Source organism: Alexandromys fortis, unplaced genomic scaffold, assembly GCF_014885135.2.
Source record: "Alexandromys fortis isolate MF-2015 unplaced genomic scaffold, M_Fortis_MF-2015_v1.1 scaffold_90, whole genome shotgun sequence".
NCBI lineage: Eukaryota > Metazoa > Chordata > Mammalia > Rodentia > Cricetidae > Alexandromys > Alexandromys fortis.
In genome coordinates, this window is record NW_026067985.1 from 3,572,698 (window position 1) to 3,595,773 (window position 23,076).

Genomic DNA, 23,076 nt, shown 5'->3' on the forward strand with positions numbered 1-23,076 from the left:
AAAAAACAGAAACAATAATAACAGGAAAGCAAAATCCCATTTCGACATGCAAGGCTTGCAGGGCTAAGGCGACACGGGGAGACTACTGGAAGTCTCCTTTTTACTACACAGTTACTCTAGTCAAAGGAGACCGGAAGGGAGAGTCTGCGCTACAGTAGGACAGTGTCCAGGGGGAGTGCTCCCATGCCTCCTCCACGCTTGCTCTTCTTTGTCCAGTCCTCTTGCCTGCGATCCCATGTGGCTTGTACTCCTATGGCTAGGGACCCAGTGAGCATGTGAAACACCGCACCTCCATCTCAGTCCAGAAGACACTGAAATTTCGACTTCCCCTCAGCATCCTTCTGGGAGGAAGCCCTGGAGCACCGTTCCAGGACTCAGCCCTAGAGTCATCCCCAGAGACACCTAGAATGGAAATCCTGCTACAAGAACACAGCCAGGCAATGTGACGAACACTTTTATTTACAAATATAAGTAAAAGCCCTGACAGTTAACCATGCTCTCCCTTGGAACCTGAAAAATGTTTAAGTGGTTTTTTTTTTTTTTTAAGGTGCATGCAAAAGGAGTAAAGCCTTTTTTTCTTCATCATTTTTTATTGTAAGAAAATACACAGTTTGAAAGGATGGATAATGCAATATTTATGACCAAAGATAGGGGGCGCGGGAAGGGGAAGGAGAAATAAACGGAGATGATCCGACTGAAAAGACATTGAACTCCAGAGACTGAACTGGAAACCGCGGGGAGGTGGGCGTGGGTTGGGGGAGGAACAGGAGGAGGAAGTAAAAAAATTTTGATCAGAGAAACAGTTAAAATACAATATGAAAATAAGCAATTCCTCTCCTTAGATTCCCTCTATACACAAAATACATGATTTGCCAAAGCCCAATTTTGTGCTACTGGGATTCTGTGAGTTCCGTACGTGTATTCGCACCATCTGCAACAGCAGAGGATGCCGGGATACAGTAGACCAGGCTGACGGCAAGGCAAACGCTCGCCGGCAGGTTCTTAAAAATCACAAGCTCTCTTCACCCCGCCCACCCACCCCGGCCCCAAAATAGTAATAATATGTTACCACTTCATATGTACATCACAATTAGTTCCTGTAAAATGTATCAAATTTTCAATCTTTAATAAAACTTTGTTTTTTTTTTAATTCCTGATGAATAAATACCAAAAAAATAAAATAAAATAAAATTATGCAGCAGCTGGTTAAGGTGTAAGGCTGCGGATTTTGTGTCTCTCTCCCCCTTGGCATGTAGTATTTATTTAGTTTTCTTTCTTTAGTTTTTCTTTTTTTTTTGCTTTACTTTCACTGGTTGGTGACAATGAGGGATTGCTTAGAGCAATATACATCTGTGTTCCATCGCCGTTTGTTGATTGACCCTAAAGCCACTTGCAAGGTTTTCACCAGAACCTTTGTGGGCCACACCGGCACTGGGTGTGGGGGTGGACAGTAGGGGCGGCCGGGCCGGCCAGCACTGACAGTTGATATGGGGGAGGAAAGGGCCCCTGATGGAGTAAGAGTAAACAGGCACTAGTCCGACACGATGTCAGGAAGAGAGAGAGAAAGAGAGAGAGGGAGAGAGAAAGAGAGAGAGTGTGAAGTGAGAGCAACGCCCGTTAAAATGGGGAATGTAGTTTTGTAAGGTCTGAATTTTTTTGTTTTGTTTTTTTCATTTTTTTTTTGTAAATGGCAAAAAAATTTAATCTCATCTATAGTCCTCCTTAGGAAAATCTAATGTCACCAAATTCCCAAATCCCATTCTGAGGCTCTCCATGTCAAAAGTCTCCGTCTCTCGCTCTTGTCTTTCCAGGAGAATCTTGATCCTCTCACTGCGTTCCTTCTGCAGGGCGGCCAGCTCCTCTTCAATCTGCACCCAGCACAGAAGAGGGGCTCAGTGCCAATGCTTGCTCCACAGCCACGAGGGACCCCCACCAGGTGTGCAAGCACACACACACACACACACACACACACACACACACACACACGGGAGTGGGGAACAGCCTAGACCTGAGAGCCAGGAGCCCAGTGTCTTGGATTTGTCCCACTATATGTCTCACACCTGCTAGGGCTGGGAGTTGGGGTACGGATGGGTGTGGGTGGGTGGGGCTGGGGATGGAGGTGGTGCTGCTATCTGAGCCTGGGCGTCCTCCCTGTGACTTTGCAGTGGCCGGACGGGGCCTCCTGCATCCTAGGAATTTGATTGTGGAACAGTGGCCAGGAGAGCAGGCTACAGTGTTGCTGGGGGGACAGAGAAAGCGGGGGTAACAGGTTGAGCAGAGAGAGGTCACCAGCTTGAGATGCTGTGTCCCCCGTGCTCTCACAGCAAGCTCTTTCCTGCTGAGCCATCTCCTCAGGCCCTGAGATGCTTTGCGTGCTTGTGCGCATGTGCATCCTTGTACATGTTCCGCGGAAGCCAGGAGACAACGTCTGGTGTCACTCCTCTCAGCCCCAGGCTTGAGATGCTTCATGACACAGTCTCCGTGTGACTCTCCTTATAACACTGTCTACAGCATGCCGTAATTCAAGGGGGTAACATTTACTCTATGTGGCAATAGCAACCTATCTTTGTTTCCACTCTTTTTGAAAAAATTATTTTTATTTAATTATTTATGTCTATGTGAGTCTGTGTTTAAGTATTTTTTGTTTGTTTGTTTGTTTGAGACAGGGTTTCTCTATAGCTTTAGAGTCTGTCCTGGAACTAGCTCTTGTAGTTCCAGGTTGGCCTCGAACTCACAGAGATCCGCCTGCCTCTGCCTCCCAAGTGCTGGGATTAAGGGCGTGCGCCACCACCGACCAGCTTGTGTTAGGTATATACATATGAATGTAGTGTCTGTGGAGGCCAGAAGAGGGTGTTAAATACTCTGAAGCTGGAGTCACAGAAGGTTGTGAGCTGCCATGTGGGTTCTGGGACCTGAACCCTGATCCTCTGGAAGAGCAGCAAGTGCTCTTCTGAGCCATCTCTCCAGCACCTCACTTTATTTCTTAAAGAATCCTGTGGGTAATTCCTTTTACTGAAAAAAATTCCAATCTTATATGATTTTTTTTTTAATGCCCTTGGGCAGCCGTGTTAGCATCCCATAGTTCTTAAGTAAGTGATGTCACCTAGCTGGTTAAGATGGCGGGCTTCCTAAGCAGAACCTCAGATGGCTGGATAACCTTCCCAAACCATCATGTCCCAGGCCTGGAGGTAATATCTGCCTCTCTTGGGTACCAGGGGTAAACTGACAGTCTGATCCCGGGTCACTAGGAGGGATCCACACAAAACTGTGACCCTTCCCCACCGCAGCCCCACCCGTAGCTCCCCAGAAACTCCCTACCTTCTGCTCAAGATGCGCTCTGCGCAGAGACACCCTCTGCTCTAGCTTCTGCAGCTCCCGCTCGTGCTGGGCCTCCGTCTGCATCTTGATTTTGCTCTGGTAGGCATTGAGCAGCTCCATCTCCTGCTGGAGCTGTAGTCTCAGGGCCTGGCACTCTGCCTCTTGCGCCTCATCTAGCCGTAACTATGGATACAGAAGACACACACTGAATATGTCTATATGCACACAGCAGTCCGCGCGCACCACTCGGGACAATTGAAAAGGGTTTCCTTGCTCTGACTTAGGTGGAAGGACAGAAACTCGATGGATACTGCAATTTGGACCACAGCCAGTGGAGTCTGCCCGGGTGGCCACAGGATCCTAAGGACACCCTTCCTTCAGTGCAGGCCCCAGAGCCCAGGAAGGCTGCCCACTCTAGAGGCTAAGTCTGTGCACTCTGGAGGTAAACTGCTGACCCTGAAGCCTGGCTCTTTCACTCCAGGGTGGCATTTTGTCAATAATTATTCAGCCTCCTTTGGTCTCATTTCTTTTTCTTTTTTTTCAAGGAAACGATAATTCCCATTAAGATTGGCATAAACTTCAAATGAAAGAATTCATATAGAATCCCAATCCTAAGACCCCACAAATACTACAATGTCCAATAAACAGCAGCTATTACGATTTTTTGGTTTTGACAAGACTGTGTTCATATTTAAACACCTTTAACTATAAAATCATGACCCATTTAGTGCTATAGAAGTGAATTCAACAATAATTCATACAGCGTGAAGACCATGCCATTGTAGCTGTTACAGCAAACAAACCACGTTGGCCAGGCTGTGGCTACACATGGCATCTTTGTCACTGCCAACCCAGAACCCCATGGGTTCAAAAATCTCATTCCTTGAGAGCAGCTCATAATCTCTGGAGATGTAGACTCTGCATCCTGGCCCAGTTCCCTCTGATCCCAGCTGTGCGCCTCAACTTTACAGTTTGTACCCAGACGGCTAGATCTTATGTGCAGATGGGCCAAGTCCACCTGCTTCTAGAAGAACAAGGGCCTGAGGTCAAACAGCTCCTGTGTCAGACCATGAGCATGGCACAGGCCAGTCCTCTGTCCTAGGCCTGGGTATGTCCCCACCCCTGAGTCTCTGCACCCCTCTCCATACAGGCGATTTCCCCAGCAGCATTCCACCCGATCTGTGCCTGTGACAGCTGACAGTGTATCCCTGTCTGCAGCAGGAAGTGACTTTGGAAATGTTCAAACTACTTGCGGACTGCCATCCTTAGTCCTTCTGTGGGAAACATGCCATGGAGTTAAGGGAAAGTGTGCTTTCTGAGTCACACCCTAAGCAGTCAATGTTAGACTCTGCTAGCGAGGACGGGCCGTTTTCTTCCCATTTCCACTGGGGGCATAGGCAGGGCTGTGCACACACATCGTCAGCCCACAGTCAGAATAGTTTACAGGTGGTGTTGAAATGTCCTGTGGCTCCCCGTGAGGACTGCTACGGATGTTCTCCTGATCCGAGAGGTTCCTGACCATAAAAGAAAATGACAGCCCACTCATCTCCTATGTTCACACATTAGCTGCCATGAGCCCTGAATGAGCAGCCGAGACTTCAGACTGCCAGTGGGCAGTTTAGACCCTTGAAGTGTCTCCCTCTGACACAGGGTCTAGCGCAGACCACACTGGAGCCGGAACCTGCCGTGCAGCCAAGGATGACCTTGAACGTCTGATCCTCCTGCCTCTACCTCCCAAGGGCTAGTGTGCACTGCCAGGCAGGGATTACAGGTGTGCACTGCCATGCAGGGATTACAGGTGTGTACCACCATGCAGGGATTACAGGTGTGTACCGCCATGCAGGGGTTACAGGTGTGCATCGCCATGCAGGGATTACAGGTGTGCGCCGCCATGCAGAGATTACAGGTGTGTGCTGCCATGCAGAGATTACAGGTGTGTACCACCATGCAGGGATTACAGGTGTGCACTGCCATGCAGGGATTACATGTGTGCACCACTACAAAGGGATTAAGGTGTATACTGACATGCTGGGATTATGGGTGTGCACTGCCATGCTGGGATTATGGATGCATACCACCATGTTGGAATTTTAGCAGTGCTGGTAACAAAACCCAGGACTTTCTGGATGCTGGACCAGCCCTCTACCTCCTGAGCTACAGCCCCAGCCTACAGTTTCTTTTGTCTCTGGCATTTAGCTATCCTCAAACCATGTCCTGTGCCAGCTCTGATCATCCAAGTCCAAGTGCTAGAAACCACAGGAGTTGCAGATGTTGGAGTTTATCACCTGCAATCACAAATGCAAATGCACTCTGAGGTTTATAATAATGTGGTGAATATCACGCTTGCTTCCTACAGTGGCTCACAGAGGAGGCAAGGGAGTGTGCAGTGTAATTTAGTGATGGACTAGTGTACAACCTGCACCCAAGCTGTGGTCCCTCCCTGCAACGCTGGAGACTGGAAGGCTACAGCCCCTAGGCTGTGGCTCTTTATAGATAAACCTTTACTAGGGCATGCAAGCTCTCTCTCTCTCATACACACGCACACATGCATGCACATGTACACACGTCATTTCTGCCTGGGTCTGCAGAGGTGAGCTGGCTACTGGGATGGACACCTCATGATCCAAGCAGCTTCTCACATTTATGACTTGTCCCTTTACAGAAAAATTTACAAGGCCAGCTCCTGTCCTAAACAGCAGCTAATGTGAATGGCTCCCTTCAGCGAGCCTCTGGTTCGCCCAGGTAAAGGAGGGATTCGCCTTACTTGTGGCCCAAGGCCAGGCGGGGTGGACAGCTGTGGCGGCCATACTCAGAGTCCCCTCCTCCCTGTTCCAAGAGAGAGGACACTGCTCTGCTTTAGCCCACTTTCCTTCCCCCATGCCTACCGACTCACACAACATGTTCACTAGCCCTTGCTGCAGAGCCAGGCCATGCCGCAGGTGCTGTGTGTGACAAGAGCTAATGGGACAAGAGCCAGGCTCGGCTGTGGCTGGGTAACTAGAGTGATTATGGGGCGGCCTGAAGCCCTGGTTCCATCTCCAGTCCTGAATGAACAGGCTGTGGCCATGAATGTCTGTAACCCCAGTGCATGGGACCTGGGGAGGCAGGAGGATTCAAAGTCAACCCTGGTCACATAGTGAGGTTGAGGGTAGCCTGGGCTGCAAGAGACCCTGCCTCAAAACAAAACAAACAAAAGCCCAAACAGGCCTCCTACCTGGTACTTTCCCCACCGCCTTTCTTGCTCCTTGACTCTCTCCTTTGGAGCATCGTCCCCCACTTACACCCCTCATGCTCGGTTTCTGATCGTCTTTGTGAGATCCCCACATGACCTCACCTCCCAGCAAGCCGTGCCGCCTTTCTTGCAATTCCTTGCTCTTGCCCGGCCATTGTCCCCAACTTCTATGTTTTTCTCCCTGCTCTGCCTTCCCAGCTCGACCCTGACAAGCAGGACCTCAGGAAATGTGGGTGTTCTGGAGCCTTAGCCCACGGCCCCTCTAACTGCGCCTCCCAAGGGCTCCTGTCTACTCCAAATCTCTCTTGGGCACATGCTGCCACACCAGACTTCCCTGGGGAGGTAAGTTCTCCAGTTTTCTCTCTCTGTTTATCTGCTGGACAGATTGGCCTGGGCGGTTTCCCAGAGCCTGAGTTTCATGTGACCACTACAAACTCCCTTCCTGCTTCCCTTCCTCAACCCGCCCCACTGTCTTTTTAACAAACTGCCACTGTCACCTACCATTAAGCTCAACCCAGAGACTTAAATCCTTTTTAAATCCTTACTCAGCATCTTGGCCCTGCCACCAAGTACACTCCCTGAACCTCTAACCTGCCTCTCAAACATGGCCCCCTCCCCCCTCCCCCCAGTATTACATCTCCAGTGTAGTCATCATCCCCTGTGGCCAAGCAAGAGCAAAAGCACCACAGTGGTCTCCCATCGCTCTTGCCATCTCTCAGGGCATTCTCCACGTGTCTCTGAGGGATGGCTCCCAAACAGCAATAAGAGGCCACCAGATCCCCTACACTTTAGTAACAGTACACTGTGCTGAGGTCTGTAGGCCCGACTATGACCTGGCCCCTGTGCAACCCTCCTGTCTTATTCCCAGGCACCATCCCCAGCTCTCCACACTCCAGCAGAACTGAGGTCTCTGAATTCTTCAGATAGGCTATGGTTCTCCCACTCCTGCTGCCTCCAGACCAGGCTTAGCCCTTCTGGTTCCACTGCTGCCTCCTTGCTTCTCTGCCTGACTCCATGTCTGGCAGCCCCCTCTTGATTCTGCTTCCTCCGCTGCCCCTGGAGAACTGGTCGGGGAATGAGGGTCATCCCCTCCAGGGATGACTGGAGCATGCTGCGGACGTCACAAACACTCGTCAGACGGATGAGTGGATGAGGTGTGAAGGAGTGTGGCAGCACCAGCTAAGAACATGCCCGAGCCTCTTCCTACTGCTGGGAGCTTCATTGTTTCCTCGGCTTGCTGCACGTCTATCTGCCTCTACTGACGAGGATGGGAGAGGATTTCTTTTTATGGGCACTCTTTATTTTTGAGACAGGGTCTCATGTAGCCCAGGCTGGCCTCGAACTTGCTATGTGGTTGAGGATGGCTTTGAACTTCTGATCTTCCTGCTCCATCTCCCAGGTGCCAGGATCCTAGGTAGGTGACACCATGCTGGTTTATGCACGGTGGAGGATCAGACCCAGGGCCTCACACATGCTAGGCAAGCACTCTGCCCACTGAGCTGCAGCCATATCCCTTTGAAGTGGAAGGACACCTCCAAGTCTCACTGTTGTGACTCATGGCTAAAGCCGCTGTCCAAAGCGGGGAGGTCGCTGAGGTTTGCTGCTCTCGTGGCTCCTGCACATTTGAACCCAATGGTGGGAAGCTTTGCTCTGCCATCTGTGACTTGCTCTCTCCCGGACTCTCCTGATCTTTGGGTTCTCATCCTCTTTGATCTATGTCTACCTTTCACACAGCCTTCAAACACAGATGGCTACCAGATCCTGTCCCCAGACTGCTTCTCAAACTACCCCACACATGGCCCTGGTAGATTTACTAACTCCTGACTGTTACAGCTGCCCCCACAAGGCAAAGGCATGGGACCCTTTGTCTTTAATCCTGGCATCCCTTCTGACCTGAAGATTTTAGGGTCTGCATCTCTCCACATGGATACAGGGCTCAGGGCCACCTTACTCAATCACTGTGCCTGGCATCTGAGAGTGCACCCTCTTTCCACAACTCTCCTGGTCTCCTGGGAACTCCCCTTTGAAACTCAATTCTCTCTGCTGCCCCCCCAAGTGTTCCCCAAACCCTGCCCAGCCCTCACCACATCCATGTGCCTGCCCTCCACACCCCTCTTGTACTGTGTGGACCCCAGGACTCACAGCAACTGCACACTGGTCACCCGAGGCCTCTCGTAGAATGACAGCTCACCTCCTGCCTTGAGGTTCTGACCCTCACCTCTATCCCCATGTGTGACTCTCCAGCTGTGGCAGGTGGTCAGGCTGGCCATTCGTTCTCAGGCCTGTGGAGCTTCTGAATCTTTGCAGAGTGCAACCTCAGGTAGAACTAATGTTTCTGTTTAGTAAACCAGTGGCCATCAGTGCTGATCATGGTGGGATGATGTCATTCAATTCCCTGACAGACCCATTTCCTAATCTACCAACATCCTTGGGATCCTGGGATCCAGTGGAGAACCAGGAGAGACTAGCCTGGGAATAAGACAGGAGGGGTACATGGGGCCCCTCCCCTCCCTATTTCTTTCTTCCCTCTTTTCTTCCTCTTTCCTTTTACCCCTTCCTCCCTTCTTCTTTCCCTACCCTCCTCCTTGCCTTCTTTTCAGGGCTGGGGGCCCTGTTGCAAGTCTCCTGATGAACTACATCCCCCGCCTCTGTTTTGCCAGACTGGGTCTTGCTAGTAGTCCAGGCTGTCCCACTCCTGCTGCCTTAGTCTTCTGAATGCTGGGATCACAGGTGTGCACCACGGCTCCCAACCCAGTCCTCCTTCTTGAACCCCAGACTTGCCCTCCAGCTCTGAGCCCCAGGTGCACAGTCTCCTTGTCTGGACTTGGCCTATATAGAACCATGTATTTTGACAGCATCCTTTTTCTTCCCTAGGGATCTCTAGGCCAGCTTCCCTGTTCCTCCTTGTCCTTCCAAGGCCCTGGGTACCCCGATAACTAAGTACTCAGTGTGCTTGGCTATTACCACTCAGTGATCTGACTTCCCAGCCTTCCTGACACAGCATGAGACCCATCTAGCTGGTTCCCCTGTCTCTGGGCTCAGTGCAGCGCTGCCTGCAGAGGCCTGGCCAGAGTTTGTTTAGCAAATATGTCTGTGTGTGTGTGTGTGTGTGTGTCTCCCCTCACTTGACCGTGGGCACTGAGGCAGCAGGGCCATGCCTGACATTAGTTGGGGTGGTGACTGGTAAACTTCTGGTGAAGAAGCGTATACATGCGCGCGGCATCCATCCCATCTCGCCCTCCCTGTGTGCCCCCCGGCTGGACTGCCACTGCTCCTGCTCCTTCAGCTCCATCTGAGAAGACGCATTCCAGTGAGTATCCGCATGGCCTTGGCTGTACTCGGCGGGCGTCGTCTTTTTCCTCCGTTCCTCGGGCAGGAAAAGAAGCCACCAATATATCCTAAACCAATATATCCCAGAAGGTGCTTGGGAATGAAAGCCGGATCTTGCATTTTCTTGAAATCCCGAAAGCTCTCGACGCTGTGGCAACAACCCTCCCCACTTACCGCCTGCGAGGCCATCATCTCATTAATGCTCTGTTCATACTGCTCTGCCAGAATGGCCAGTTTTCTCGTCTGCTCGTCTTTCAGTGTCTTTAGGATTGTTTTGTGCTCATTCTTTGGAGTGACTTCCAACTGGTGGTTCTTGAGTGCTTTGTACTGCTTGGTCTGTACCTTGCAAGTGTCCTGAAACTGCTTCTTAATCTGCATTTCCATGGCCTGCCCGGGAACACGCGACAGAGAGAAAGAGAAACAGGTCAGTCCACATGCTTGGACACATGACACATGACACATGACACAGACCACACATGGTCACATGACAGCCATCAGTCCAGAGACCGACAGGACAACGCATGATGTGAGGGAACACTACCAGCCCTCTGGTTTTTTCTTTCTTTCTTTCTTTCTTTCTTTCTTTCTTTCTTTCTTTCTTTCTTCCTTCCTTCCTTCCTTCCTTCCTTCCTTCCTTTCTTTCTTTCTTTCTTTCTTTCTTTCTAACAGGACATGGAGGAAGTAATTCTGATTTGAAGAATGGCTTTAGGGAAACAGATTATAACGGGGAACTAGATTCACAGTAGACTGTGGAGTATGATGAGACTTGTTAGCGGGTTGGCAGTTATTTTCCCAGTCTCTTCCTGGTCTGCAGCGCCTCCTATTGTTTGCTGTGTTTTCCTTCCTCGAGGTGAGCACGTACACCTCCATGTGTGCACAATATCCCTTCATTTCCAGGTGAGAAAGGGGACGAGGCTCTACAGTCAGCTCCCACTGCCCTGGCTCAGAATGTCTTCTGTACACCCGAACAGCGCCTCATACCCTAACCCATCCCTACGTGACTTCAGCAGAAGCTGAAGGAGAGGAGTGGCCCTGGAGCTCTGACTCCATTAGAGTGTGCTTTCAGGGGTGGATGCCAAATGTGTACTCTGGGGAGCGGGAAGAGGAGCATGCGCAGGCCACTCTGCAGTCACAGGTCACTTGTACAATCAGGACTTCTGGTGGCAGGGGTCGTGGGTGTGGCTAGGGTTTGCCTCAAAGAGACATGTGCCAATGTGACCAAGGGCAGCTTGCATCCTGGCTTTGTAGCCTTTATTTGTGCAGCAACCTTGTTACCATTACAGCTTCCTCAGCAACTAGGGCTAGGACCATGGACAGTTCTCTATCCACTTTTCCTAGGAGCACCTGTGTAACTAGCTGTCCATGGAGGTCACAGGACAACCGTGGGTAGCTACCTCAGATGCCATCCATATTCTTTTTATCTATCTATCTATCTATCTATCTATCTATCTATCTATCTATCTATCTATCTATCATCTATCTATCTATCTTTGAGACAGTGTCTGACAAAAAGCCTGGGACTGCTAAGCAGGCTAGGTGAGTGGCCAACCAGCACCAGGAAGCTTCCCAGAAAGACTGGGGTCACACACATTGTTTTTTGTTGATTTTTTTTCTCCTCTTCCTTTTTTTGGTGTCACAGGGTCTTACTATATAGCTCTGACCAGCCCGGAACTCACTATGTAGCTCAGGCTGGTCTTAAGTGCCCCTGTCTACCTCTCTGTGTGCACTACTATGCCCAGCCCAACCTTTTATTCTTTTAAAAAAATATTTATTTATTATGTATACAATATTCTGTCTGTGTGCATGCCTGCAGGCCAAAAGAAGGCACCAGACCCCATTACAGATGGTTGTGAGCCACCATGTGGTTGCTGGGAATTGAACTCAGGACCTTTGGAAGAGCAGGCAATGCTCTTAACCTCTGAGCCATCGCTTCAGCCCCCAACCTTTTATTCTTTAAAAACATAGGTTCATGGGCAGTGCTTCTTCTCAACCTTCCTAACGCTGCCATTCTTTAACACGGTTCCTCATGGTGTGGTGACCCCAACCATAAAATTATTTTTGCTACTGTTATGAATTGTACAGTAAATATCCATGCTTTCTGATGGTCTTAGGCGACCCCTGGGAAAGGGACATTTGACCTTCATGGGGGTCACGATCCACAGGTTGAGAACCACTGTTCTAGGGGACAGAACTCAGGTCTTTGTACTTGCAAAGCAAACCCTTCATTGACAGGACCATTTTCTGAGCTGTCCTTGTTCACTTTACAGTTTTTAGTTTTATTTTATATGTTATGAGTATTTTATCTGAATGTGTCTGTGTACCACATGGGTATCTAGTGGCCTTGGAGGCGAGAAGAGGTCTTGATTCCCTGGAACTAGAGTTGCAGATGGTTGTGAGCTGCTGTGTGGGCACTGGGAATCAAACTCAGGTCCTCTGGAAGAGCAGCCAGTGCTCTTAACCACTGAGCCATCTCTCCAGCCTCTTCTCACTGCCTTTCAAAGTTGGTGGGTGACCAATGGCTCAGGTAAGCGATATCCTGAACTACGGGGAGGACCAAGACCCCAAATGGCACTCTGCTGGGACCCTTGAGGATTCGCTAGGAAGCTGGAGCAGCACACTCCTACTGGCTTTTGCCTCCCCCCCCCTTCATTGGCTGAGAGGTGTCTTTAGACTTAGGGCTGCATGGCCCAAGGCTGCATCCTTGTGGAGTCGAGCAGTCAGAAGTTTCGTGGACAGGCTGCAAGTAGAGTAGCCCAGTGTTCTGGAGGCCAGCACTCCTAGGAGCAAGGACCCTGCAGCTTTAGAGGGTTCCAAAGCAGCTTCCCAGCTTGCAGAAGGAGCCCTGGACACCACACCTAGAGATTCTGATTCTGGGGTGTGACACAGACGGGCCCACCTGTGTGAGGATGCACGGTGGGTTCGGGGTATGCTGATGTCCTCTTACCTTTAAGTTTTTCGGCTGTTGCCGAAGCTCCATGACATGCTTCCGGTGCAGCTCCCGCTCCCGCCTCTTATTGTACTCCAGCTGGTTCTCCAGCTCCGTCTGGTGCTGTAGCCGGATCAGATCCATGCGGAGCTTCTGCAGCGTGTGCAGCTGTCTGTACTCCAGCTCTCGGGTGGACTCGTCGTGCCGGATCAGCATGGCGTGCTCCATTTCCTTCTGCGTCCGCTTCTTATTTAGTTCCTGCATTCCAGGAGCAGAAGACGAACGGAGAGAGATGAGTGGGGGGGACAGGGAGGGACACACACATGGTGAGGGGTGGCTCCTAATTAAGTCCATGAGTGTTTGCAGCACGACTTAATGAGATCAGAGGGGCAGTCCCTAGAGCTCCGCGTCCTGCGGTGAGGCCAGCTTCAGAAAGCACTGTCTGCGAAATGGGACTAATTCCCCTGGTTGCTCCTGTCTCGCAGAGGTGTGGGTCTTCGATTGTGCGAGGCTTTGGTGTGGTCAAGCTAGGGGTTCCCATGCTGGCTACTCATTGGAATCATAAGGAAACACACCCTCAAATTCTGACAATTGTTTGGGACTACCCCTCTACCCCCCATTTCATTTCCTTTATAAAGCTTTCTCCAGGTGACTCTTGGTATGCGACCAGTGTCAAATCTCCAGGGAACTCTGCTGTGCGGACAGCGTTGAGAACTAAACCGGGAATGTCTGCATTGCCCTCAACTTCTGGGGAAATACCCTATTTTCGCACATAACAGAAGTAGGCCAAATTATCTATTTTTTAAAAGCGGCATTTAGACATGCTGGGAGGAACCGGAGGACACCCCTTCCCTCTCGTCCTTCCCACAGCAGGCAGGCCGACCATTTCCAGAGCTAACACTTGGGGTTTTCAGTTCTAGGCCTTCCTGTCTGCCCTCTTATCCTCCCTCCCTTCTCCCGAGGCATTGGAGACTGAACCCAGAACCTTGCACACGGTAGGTAAATGCTCTTTCACTGAGCCACATCCTCAGACCGCTCCTTAGTTCTATCCACGCCCATCTGATTCCCTTCTCCTCCCTTCCTGGGAGAGTGGGGAAGGACCCACTAGGGGAAAAAAAGGTCAAGTAAAAAGTTTCTACCCACTAACTCGAGACGATTTTCATCTCTTACTCCAAACTGAACTTCAGGACCCGTGTTTTGACCCCAGATCCTTGCACATGCTAGGCTACCACTGAGCTACATCCCCAGCCCTTTGAGGCTAGTTCCTCAGTGCACTAGTCAAGCCCTGGATTTATGCCAGTGTTCACTACTAAGTGGTGGCTGCTGCCCTCGACTTGGAGCCACACTAATGGTGACTCAGGTGCCGGTCTCACAGCTGACTGCATCCAAGGTGGATGGAAGGCCTGATTCAGGCCAGTCTATTTTCTCTCCTAGGAATGTGGGGCTGTGACTCAGGGCCAGTTGTCTCTGTGGTGGCTGCAGTGTTGGCACACATGCAACTATGGGATGCCATCTGCTGCGATGCTTAGATAAAGCTAGACTTCAGAAGCGAGGGAAGAGGGCGACGGGGAGGGGGAAGGGAAGGAGAGAGAGAAGGACAGGGGGAGAGAGGGAGAGAGAATGGACACAGCGAGTGTTTAGTGCCCAAGTGCTGGCTGCATTTCAGCCCATCTCTATGTCCAGCTGTAGTAACTGCTACTGAAGTCTGCTTGTTCATTTCATTTCTTTTTTCTTTTTTAATTTGTGAGACAGAGTTTCACTAGGTAGCCTAGGCTGGCCTAGAGCTTGCCACTTAGACCAGACCGGCCTCAAACTCCCAGAGATCTGCCTGCTTCTGCTGCCTGAGTGCTGGGATTAAAGGCGTGGGTGGCTGTGGCAGCTGCTATTGCGTCTGACTAGCACTTTTCCTGGTATTTCGACAGCTCTCCTGGTCTGAACTGAAGCCAACCCAAATAAATTCCAGGTAACAGGCAAGCAGGAGATTGTTAACCAGCTCTGGGAATCAGGCGCTGTACAGATTTCAAAGGGACAGTCAGGGCTGGGAAGAGGCGTTCCAGAAAGAATGCTTTATGAAGTTTTGGGGAAGAAAGCTTGCCGCTCAGGACTTGGCAGGGGAATAGCTGGGTGCCCAGCCTTTCTCAGGGCCAGGGAGGGTGAGATCTGAGGCATTTGTGTTCCCAGGGTGCCAGAAGCAGGTGTGGATAGGCTCTTGCAAGCACCCTGCACACACCGGTCCTCCCCCCGTGGCCCCGAGCACAGAGCATCACCGCAGAGCGCTCAGTGACTCAGCCAGCAAGCATCATTATACACGTGCTATGTGTCAGATACTGACATCCCACAACCTGTGGAACTGGAACAAGGGCATCCCTGGGGCTCGGTGTTTAATGCAGGAGTAGATACAGTGTAAACATGGTTTAAATGTTTCAATTCATGAAAGCAAACCCTGCCAGCTTCCACACTTTTCTTTCTACTGTTTTGTTTCTGCCTCTTTACAAGAACCACCAAACTCTCCTTTTGAAAAGAATTATTTTTATGTCTAAGAGTGCTCTGCCTACATTGTATGTAAAATGCACCACATGAGTGATGTAAGAGGCCAGAAGGAACTGGAGTTACAGATGGTTTGAGCCAACATGTGGGTGCTGGGAATTGAACCCGGGTTCTCTGGTAGAGCAGTGTGTGCTCTTAACCACTGAGCGACACCTCCAGCCCTGACTAAGTGTCTTCTTTCAAAGACTAGTGAGAGGTACTCGGGTGGTACCACAGGAAAGTGGCTGCTCCCACATGTGAGACTGTCAGGTCAAGGAAAGCTCCATAAGAGGGTGAAGGTCCCTGTCCCTCAGTTACTTGAGTCACAGCGCTGAGCTTACAATTCCACATTAACTCCAGAAGCCCAAGTTAAGCTCAAGTTGCTCACAGACTGGAAATAAAAGACACCAAGCAAGTACTTTCAGTGGTTTCACTTCTTGAGTAAAATGGCTCTGGGTTCTAAGGGACACCTGCACGGGACGCTGCGGGTGCCGAGGGACACTTGCACGTGGCGCTCTGGGTACTGAAAAACACCTGCACGGGGCACTTTGGGTACTGAAGGACACCTGCACGGGTCACTGCGGGTGCCGAGCAACACCTGCATGGGGTGCTCTAGGTTGAGTTATTTACACTGAGCTACACAGTGGCTGCTGACCAGTGCTAACAGTTTGGGAGTCATCCGAGCAAAGCTCAGGTGAGAGTTAGCCTTGGTCCTTTTGGTGATTCGCTGTCTGTGGCTTTGGCAAGCTTCCTACACAGGTTGCACACATTGGTTTCTTCAGGCATAAACTCAGGGTCTTCCCACCCAGCACAAATAAGCCTTGTGAAGATGATATGACAGACCCTAAAAAATGTTTCAGAATGTAACCATGTCTCATTGTTTTTCTATACTTGAAATGAATAACTGGGCAGGCAGAGGCAGGCGGGTCTCTGTGAGTTCGAGGCCAGCCTGGTCTACAAAAGCTAGTTCCAGGACAGGCTCCAAAGCCACAGAGAAACCCTGTCTCGAAAAAAAAAAAAAAAAAAAAAAAGAAAGAAAGAAAAAAAGAAAAAAGAAAGAAAAAAGAAATTAATAACTGGCATAGAGTAGTTTAGATTTGGTTTTACAAATTATTTAGAAAATTTAACTATGATACCAAAAGCAATTTCTAGGCTGCTCCCTTTATCATAAATCCCATATCTGAGCTATTGAGGTGTAAGATGGTTTAAGCCTCAGGAAGCCCTTTTGTGTCTGTCTTGTTCCATATCGGTCTTACCCTGAGTCCAGGGCATGCCTACTTGACAGCATGCAATGAGCTTTCAGTTTTTTCCTTTTTTGTGAGAGTCTTACTATGGTGCCCAGGCTGGTTTCCAACTCCTCCACCCAGTGATCCTCCTGCCTCAGCCTTCCAGGTAGTGAGGACTTCAGGTATGCAACACCATACCACTTCTCAATTTAATCCCAGCACGTGGGAGGCAGAGGCAAGCAGATCTCTGTGAGTTCAAGGCCAGCTTGGTCTACAAAGTGAGTTTCAGGATAGGCTTAAAAAGCTGCACAGAGAGATCATTTAAAAAAAAAACCCAAAAAATCATCTCATACAGCTCACCCGACTCTAAGTGCACTTCTGTAAGGTGAAAACCTTGCAAAGATTTTTGTTTATTTATTTATTTTTGGCAGTATAGATGGTCTGGAACTCTCTATGTAGACCAGGCTGGGCTCAAATTCAGAGTTCTGCCTGCTTCTGCCTTATGAATGTTGGGACAAAGGCGTGCGCCACCACCCTAAGGGCTCCTTATAAAGACTTTCCTATGTAACCGTGAGGCTCTAGGGAGCCAAAGGTCTAAGATCACAGACAAGTTGAATAAAGGCTAGAATTCTGGTTTCCTGGTTTGCAACATTTTCTGTGAGAAAATATCCCAAGGAAGTGAATTTTCCTATATTCTACTTTTCCAGTCTGGGTTAGAATGCTCTAGACACTAATGGCATACTGTATGTTAGAGTCATGCATGTCTGTGGCATGTATAAAATCAATGAGCTGATGGCATTGGTGACCCTGCCTGCATGTGCCCACACGGTTCACATGCCCTGGGGGAGGGGGAGCCAGAGACACTGGCTTTCTTTTGCCAGGCAGGGAGATAATCCCCAGCCCTTTTCAGGTAGTGTTTTGAGACAGGGACTTGTAAGTTGTCCAGGCTGGCCTTCCAATTCAGGATTCTCCTGCCCCGGCCTTTCGGAAGCTGAAATTACTGGTGTGGCCACTACAGCGGCTTGGAATTCATGTTTCACAATGGTGCTGCTGCTGCTGCTGGAGTGCACATTCAGCATCTCTTAGTCCTGGGGCTAGGAAGGCTCCACCAGACACTGGCGCTCCTGCTCCTTTACAGAGGCTTCATGAGCTAAGAGTCCCCAGAGTCGGTTCAGGCAGGCGTGAGGAAGTTAGGCTTGCTGGGGGAGCCACAGACTCCTAAGAGGGTGACTCGGTGGTATTTGTCTATCTGTCCGTCCGTCTGTTTTTAAGTTTTATTACTTTATGAGTGTACATGTGTGGGCGCATGTGGTTCCCAAGGATCAGAGTAAGGTCAGCAGACTTTGCAGCAAGCGCCTTAGAGTGGGTGGTTTTGCGTGTCTGCTCGGCACAAGCTAGAGTCACCAGAGGAAAGAGCCTCAGCTGAGAAAACGCCCCCTTGAGATCCACCTGTAAGGCATTTTCTCATTTAGTGATCAAAGGGAGAGGACCCAGCCCACGGTGGGTGGGTGGTCCCATCCCTGGGCTGCTGGTCCTGGGATCTACAAGAAAGCAGGCTGAGCAAGCCAGGGGCAACAAGCCAGTAAGCAGCATTTTCCATGGCCTCTGCATCAGCCCCTGCCTCCGGAATCCTGCCCTGTTTGAGTTCCTGCCCTGACTTCCTTCAGTGATGAACAGTGATCTGGAAGTGTAAGCCAAATAAACCCTTTCCTCCCCAACTTGTTTTTTGGCCATGCTGTTTTTTCAAAGCAATAGGAAGCCTAAGACACACCTTTACCTCCTGAGCTGTTTTGCTGGCCCTTTGTGATATGTAACTAAAACTTTGATCCCACCTCTGAGAGATATCTATGAAAATATGCATGCATTGAAATACTACTGAATGACATTTCTGCAGCGCTGCGGATGGAGCTCATGGCCCCTGCATGCATTGAAATACTACTGAATGACATTTCTGCAGCGCTGCGGGTGGAGCTTATGGCCCCATGCATGCTAGGTGAGCTGTCTACCACACCTGCAGATGCTAAAAATACTTACAGACAAACATGCTGCCTGTGGTTGGTGGCGTTGACAGTCACATTTCCACAGAGGCCCTGTGAAATCCATAGTCACGGATCTGTGACTATGGGTGACCCCCGTTATGCTGTGCAGAGCAGGCAGCACTCTACTTGTTTCATGGTAAATGGAGAAAGGCAAACGAGTATGGTGGACATCTGATATTTCTGCACTCTCCCCACCCTGGCCTTCCGCTTCTGCTTTGAGAAGGTTTGCTGGAATCAGGCTGTTCCGTTAAGGACAGGCACATTACCGCTCAAGTTCTCTCTCTCCTAGCAACTGGGTTTGATACAGAAATATACATTAACAGGGCTGAAGAGATACAGCCATGGCAGTGCCTGGAGGAGCATAGCTCTTGCCTGGGTTGGGTTTCCAGCACCCACGAGGTGGCTCACAATCACCTAGTTCCAGTTCTAGAGGGATCTACCACCGCGTTCTCGCCTCTTTCACATGCGGATAAAACACATCCATACGAGCCGGGCGGTGGTGGCACACGCCTTTAATCCCAGCACTCGGGAGGCAGAGGCAGGCGGATCTTTGTGAGTTCGAGACCAGCCTGGCCTACAGAGCTAGTTCCAGGACAGGCTCCAAAGCCACAGAGAAACCCTGTCTGGAAAAACCAAAAAAACAAAAACAAACAAAAAAAAAAACAAAAAAAAAAACACATCCATACGCATACACTAAAAATAAAAAAATCTTGAAAAATTTCATTACCATGCCCAAGCCAGGCAGAGTTTGCATCTATTGCTTACAGACAATGCCACAGAGTTAAAAAATCATACACGAGAAACAGGGGTGGGGGCTCTAGAATAATATATGCTAAATGAATGGTTGGCTTTTGGGGGTAGAAACTGGGTGATATGAGATCACGGAGACAGTGTGATACTGATCAAAAGGCACCCAATTTTCAGTATGCAAGAAGAGTAATTTCTGGAAATCTAAAGGGCAGCATGATGACAACAGCTTGCCGTGCTTGTATTTGGGAGAGAAATCTCCTCACTCAAGCAGGAATATACCCTTGCACATAATGTATGCATAGACACATATATACTTGCACAGAATACATCATACACATGTGTACAATGCATGCATATACGCTTACACATAATGCATGCATATACACAAATATACTTGCATATAATATATGCATATACATGATACCGACACACATAGTGAATGAACACGCATACACAAAGACATATGCATACATACATGCAAATAATGTATGTACACATTGCATACAACATACACATACAAGCAGAAACTATGTGGGGCTGATGGATATGACAATAAGCTCAAATATGATAATTTCACAATGAATACTATGTCAAGGCATCAAGCTATAGACCTTAAATGTAGACAACTTCTATCCCATAATTAAAAATAACATTTCATATCACACTTCCTGTTCTGTTTTTCATGTTCTTGCTGCTTTTGTAAACAGGAAGGCACTGAATGCTTTCATGAAAGTGGTTCTAGGATAAGGCCAAAGCAGGAGACTATGAACCCTTAAGAAAAATACTCTCGAGGACTACTCTTTGTTCAGCTGGTTGTGTATGTTTGTGTGTGTGTGAGTGTGTGTGTGTTGTTATGTGCAGTGCCCTTGGAGGCCAGCAGAGGGCATGGGATTCCATGGAACTGGAGTTACAGGCGGTTGTGAACAACCATATGAGTGCTGGGAACTGGACCCAGGTCTATTGCAAGAACCATGAATGGTCTTAATCACTGAGCCATAACTTCATGAAAATAATTTTTTAAAATCATGTTGGGGCCAGGTAGCACTCGGGAGGCAGAGGCAGGTGGATCTCTGTGAGTTTGAGGTCAGCCTGGTCTACAAAGCTAGTTCCAGGACAGCTATGGCTGTTATACAGAGAAATCTTGTCCTGAGGGGGAAAAAATCATGTTGGGGAGTAGCTACTTTCTATAACTTTTATTAATGATAACTGACCCTGTGGCCTTGAAATTTTCCTAAATATCTGCTATTGGAATAACAGTAATTGTCAGATAAAAAAGTATCTTATTTCTAACCAGCTATAGGGCTTTTTATTTTTATTATTTTAAAAAACCGTGTGTGTGTGTGTGTGTGTGTGTGTATGGCATGTGTATATGTATCTGATGTGTATGCATGTCTGTGTGTATATGTGTATGTATGCGTGGTGTATTGGATGTAGGGGCGTATCATGCCATGCACGTATGTGACGGTCCGGGGTTCTCCTGTCTGTCTCCCTTGCTGTAAAACCGCTGCTGAGGAGCATGTGGATTCCAGATGCGTGTGCGCTATGAGCTCTGCTCCCTGTGGGCACTGGGGATCTGCACTGGGGTCCAGGCTTGTACAGCAAGGGCTTTACCCTCTGAGCTTCTCCCGCATTTCATTGTCAGCTCTGACAGGTCTGGGATATTCACTGCTAAGATAAATGCTTACCAAAACCTTCTCTTAAAGCTTCTGTCTCTAGCTAGACCTTAGTGTCCCAAGTCTCAGATCGGAAAGCAATTTCGACTCTACCTCCATCTCTCATCGACTGCCAAGACCTCTTGGTTCTTCTTTCTTTTCTTTCTTTAGGTTTCTGAGACAGGGGTTCTCTGTTTAACAGCCCTGGCTGTCCTGGAATTCACTCTGTAGACCAGGGTGACCTTGAACTCACGGAGCTCCACCTGCCTCTGCCTCCCAAGTGCTGGGATGAAAGATGTGTCCACCACTGCTCTGGTGCCTCTTTTCTTTTGAAGTCATGTTTCCTGTAGCTCTGCTGGCTTCATATGTCCGAGTACTGGGCTTGCAGATGTGAACCATCACACCCAGTTTGCGTGGTGCTGGAGGTGGGATTTAGGGTTCTGCCATTCTAAGCAGACATTCTGCCAACTGAACAGTTCACGTCCCATTTTTTCTGTCTGAAGTCATGGTTCAGACCCAGCTGTCGGTTGTACCCACCACCATGTCGTCCACACCAATTTCCTACACTTGATTTCTTTGCTTCTAGTCTCTTCCCTCTAAGCAGCTTTTCTCAAATGTGTGTGTTGTTATTACCTCCGTAATAAGCCTGTCTCATTTCTCCTTTATTTGCTCGTACCCCTGACACACCAATACTACAGCTCCACTGTGTGTCTCTGTCTAGGGGCTCTGGTCCAGCAGAGCACCCCACACTGTCACAGTATCGAGACCCCTCTTTTCATCTTTGAACCCACTTCCATTGCTGTGGTGGACCTCATTCTCAACAACCCGTGGATCGCTCCAAACAATGCTCACCTCTGGTCTACTGTTTATGAAACCCCTGCCCTGGTCAGAAGGGCTCACTAGTTCCTCCTTCCCAGATGTCAGAAAACACACACAGCCTGCCTGGGAGCCCAGCACTCAGGAGGCAGGAGGATGGACAGTTCAGCTCAGCTGGCCCACAGAAGGAGAGTTTGTCTCAGAACACAAAACAAGAGGTTTTCTGAAACACTTTCCCTAGTTGCTCTTATGTTAATGATACTTGAAGAGATTGCTTCCCTCTTCCATGTTAACACTGGGTTTTTATGAACCATCAGTAGTTTTGTTTTTGTTTTTTGAGACAGGATTTCTCTGTGTAACAGTCCTGGCTGTCCTGGAATATAGACCAGGCTGGCCTTGAACTCACTGAGATCTGCCTGCCTCTGCCTTCTTCTTCTTCCGAGTACTGGGATTAAAGGCGTGCGCCACCAATGCCCTGCGACCACCAGTATTTTTACCAATGGCTCAGTGTTGTGTCTTCTCAGATTATTAATACTTTTCTGACAGATTGACATGTCTTCTTCTATATCCTCTGTCTCAGTGAGGCCCATCACGCCCATCTAATGTCCCAAACTGGAAGACTGACAGTTATTACTATAATAATTATTATTGCCGTTATTGTTATGATCGTGTGTATGTGTGTGAGCATTTGCATGTGTGTGGAGTCCAGAAGTTGACTTTGTGTGTTTTCCTCAATCTCTATCCACTTTATATTTTCAGGCAGGGTTCCTCGCTGAACCTACAGCTCCCTGATTAGCCTAGGCTGGAGGGACAGCAAGCCCCAAGTATCCTCCTGTCTCTACCTCTCCAGTGCAGGGATTACAGATGCACACTGCAGCACCTGGAGTTTTGCTTTGGTGCTGAGAACCCAGGTTCTGACATTTGTGTGGCAAGCACTTCACTGACTAAGCCTCCTCCCTAACCCTATCATCATTATTTCTGAGATGTAGCTCACGCTAGCCTCAGACTTGTGATCCTGCCTCAGTGCCTTGAGTAGAAACCAAGAGACTGCTTCCAGACTCCTCTCTTTGAAATCCCCATGGGACACTGCTAGGAATTAGCAGCAGCCGGCGTGAGGAATGCCACTCTGCTACGACCTCCCTTTCTGTGCTGCCGCCTCGGCTCATGGGGAAGATGGCTGCTTCCCTCCCTGCTCTCTTCCTCTTACCAGCATAGCCTGGGTCTCACACTGATGCTCTGGGTCTTCAGAGCAAAGCTAGTG

General features: G+C 49.2%; 1 protein-coding gene across 1 annotated transcript in view; it reads right to left on the reverse strand.

Annotated features, from left to right (window-relative positions):
• Positions 1-508: 508 nt before the first annotated feature.
• Taok3 (TAO kinase 3) overlaps positions 509-23,076 on the reverse strand; it is a 176,904-nt gene continuing 154,336 nt past the window's right edge. The window contains exons 19-22 of the mRNA XM_050158923.1: positions 12,825-13,064; positions 10,055-10,267; positions 3,319-3,501; positions 509-1,868 (exon numbers count right to left, since the gene is read on the reverse strand). Coding sequence (XP_050014880.1) covers positions 1,707-1,868; positions 3,319-3,501; positions 10,055-10,267; positions 12,825-13,064 — 798 coding nt within the window. The 3' untranslated portion in view covers positions 509-1,706. The remainder of the gene's footprint in view (positions 1,869-3,318; positions 3,502-10,054; positions 10,268-12,824; positions 13,065-23,076) is intronic.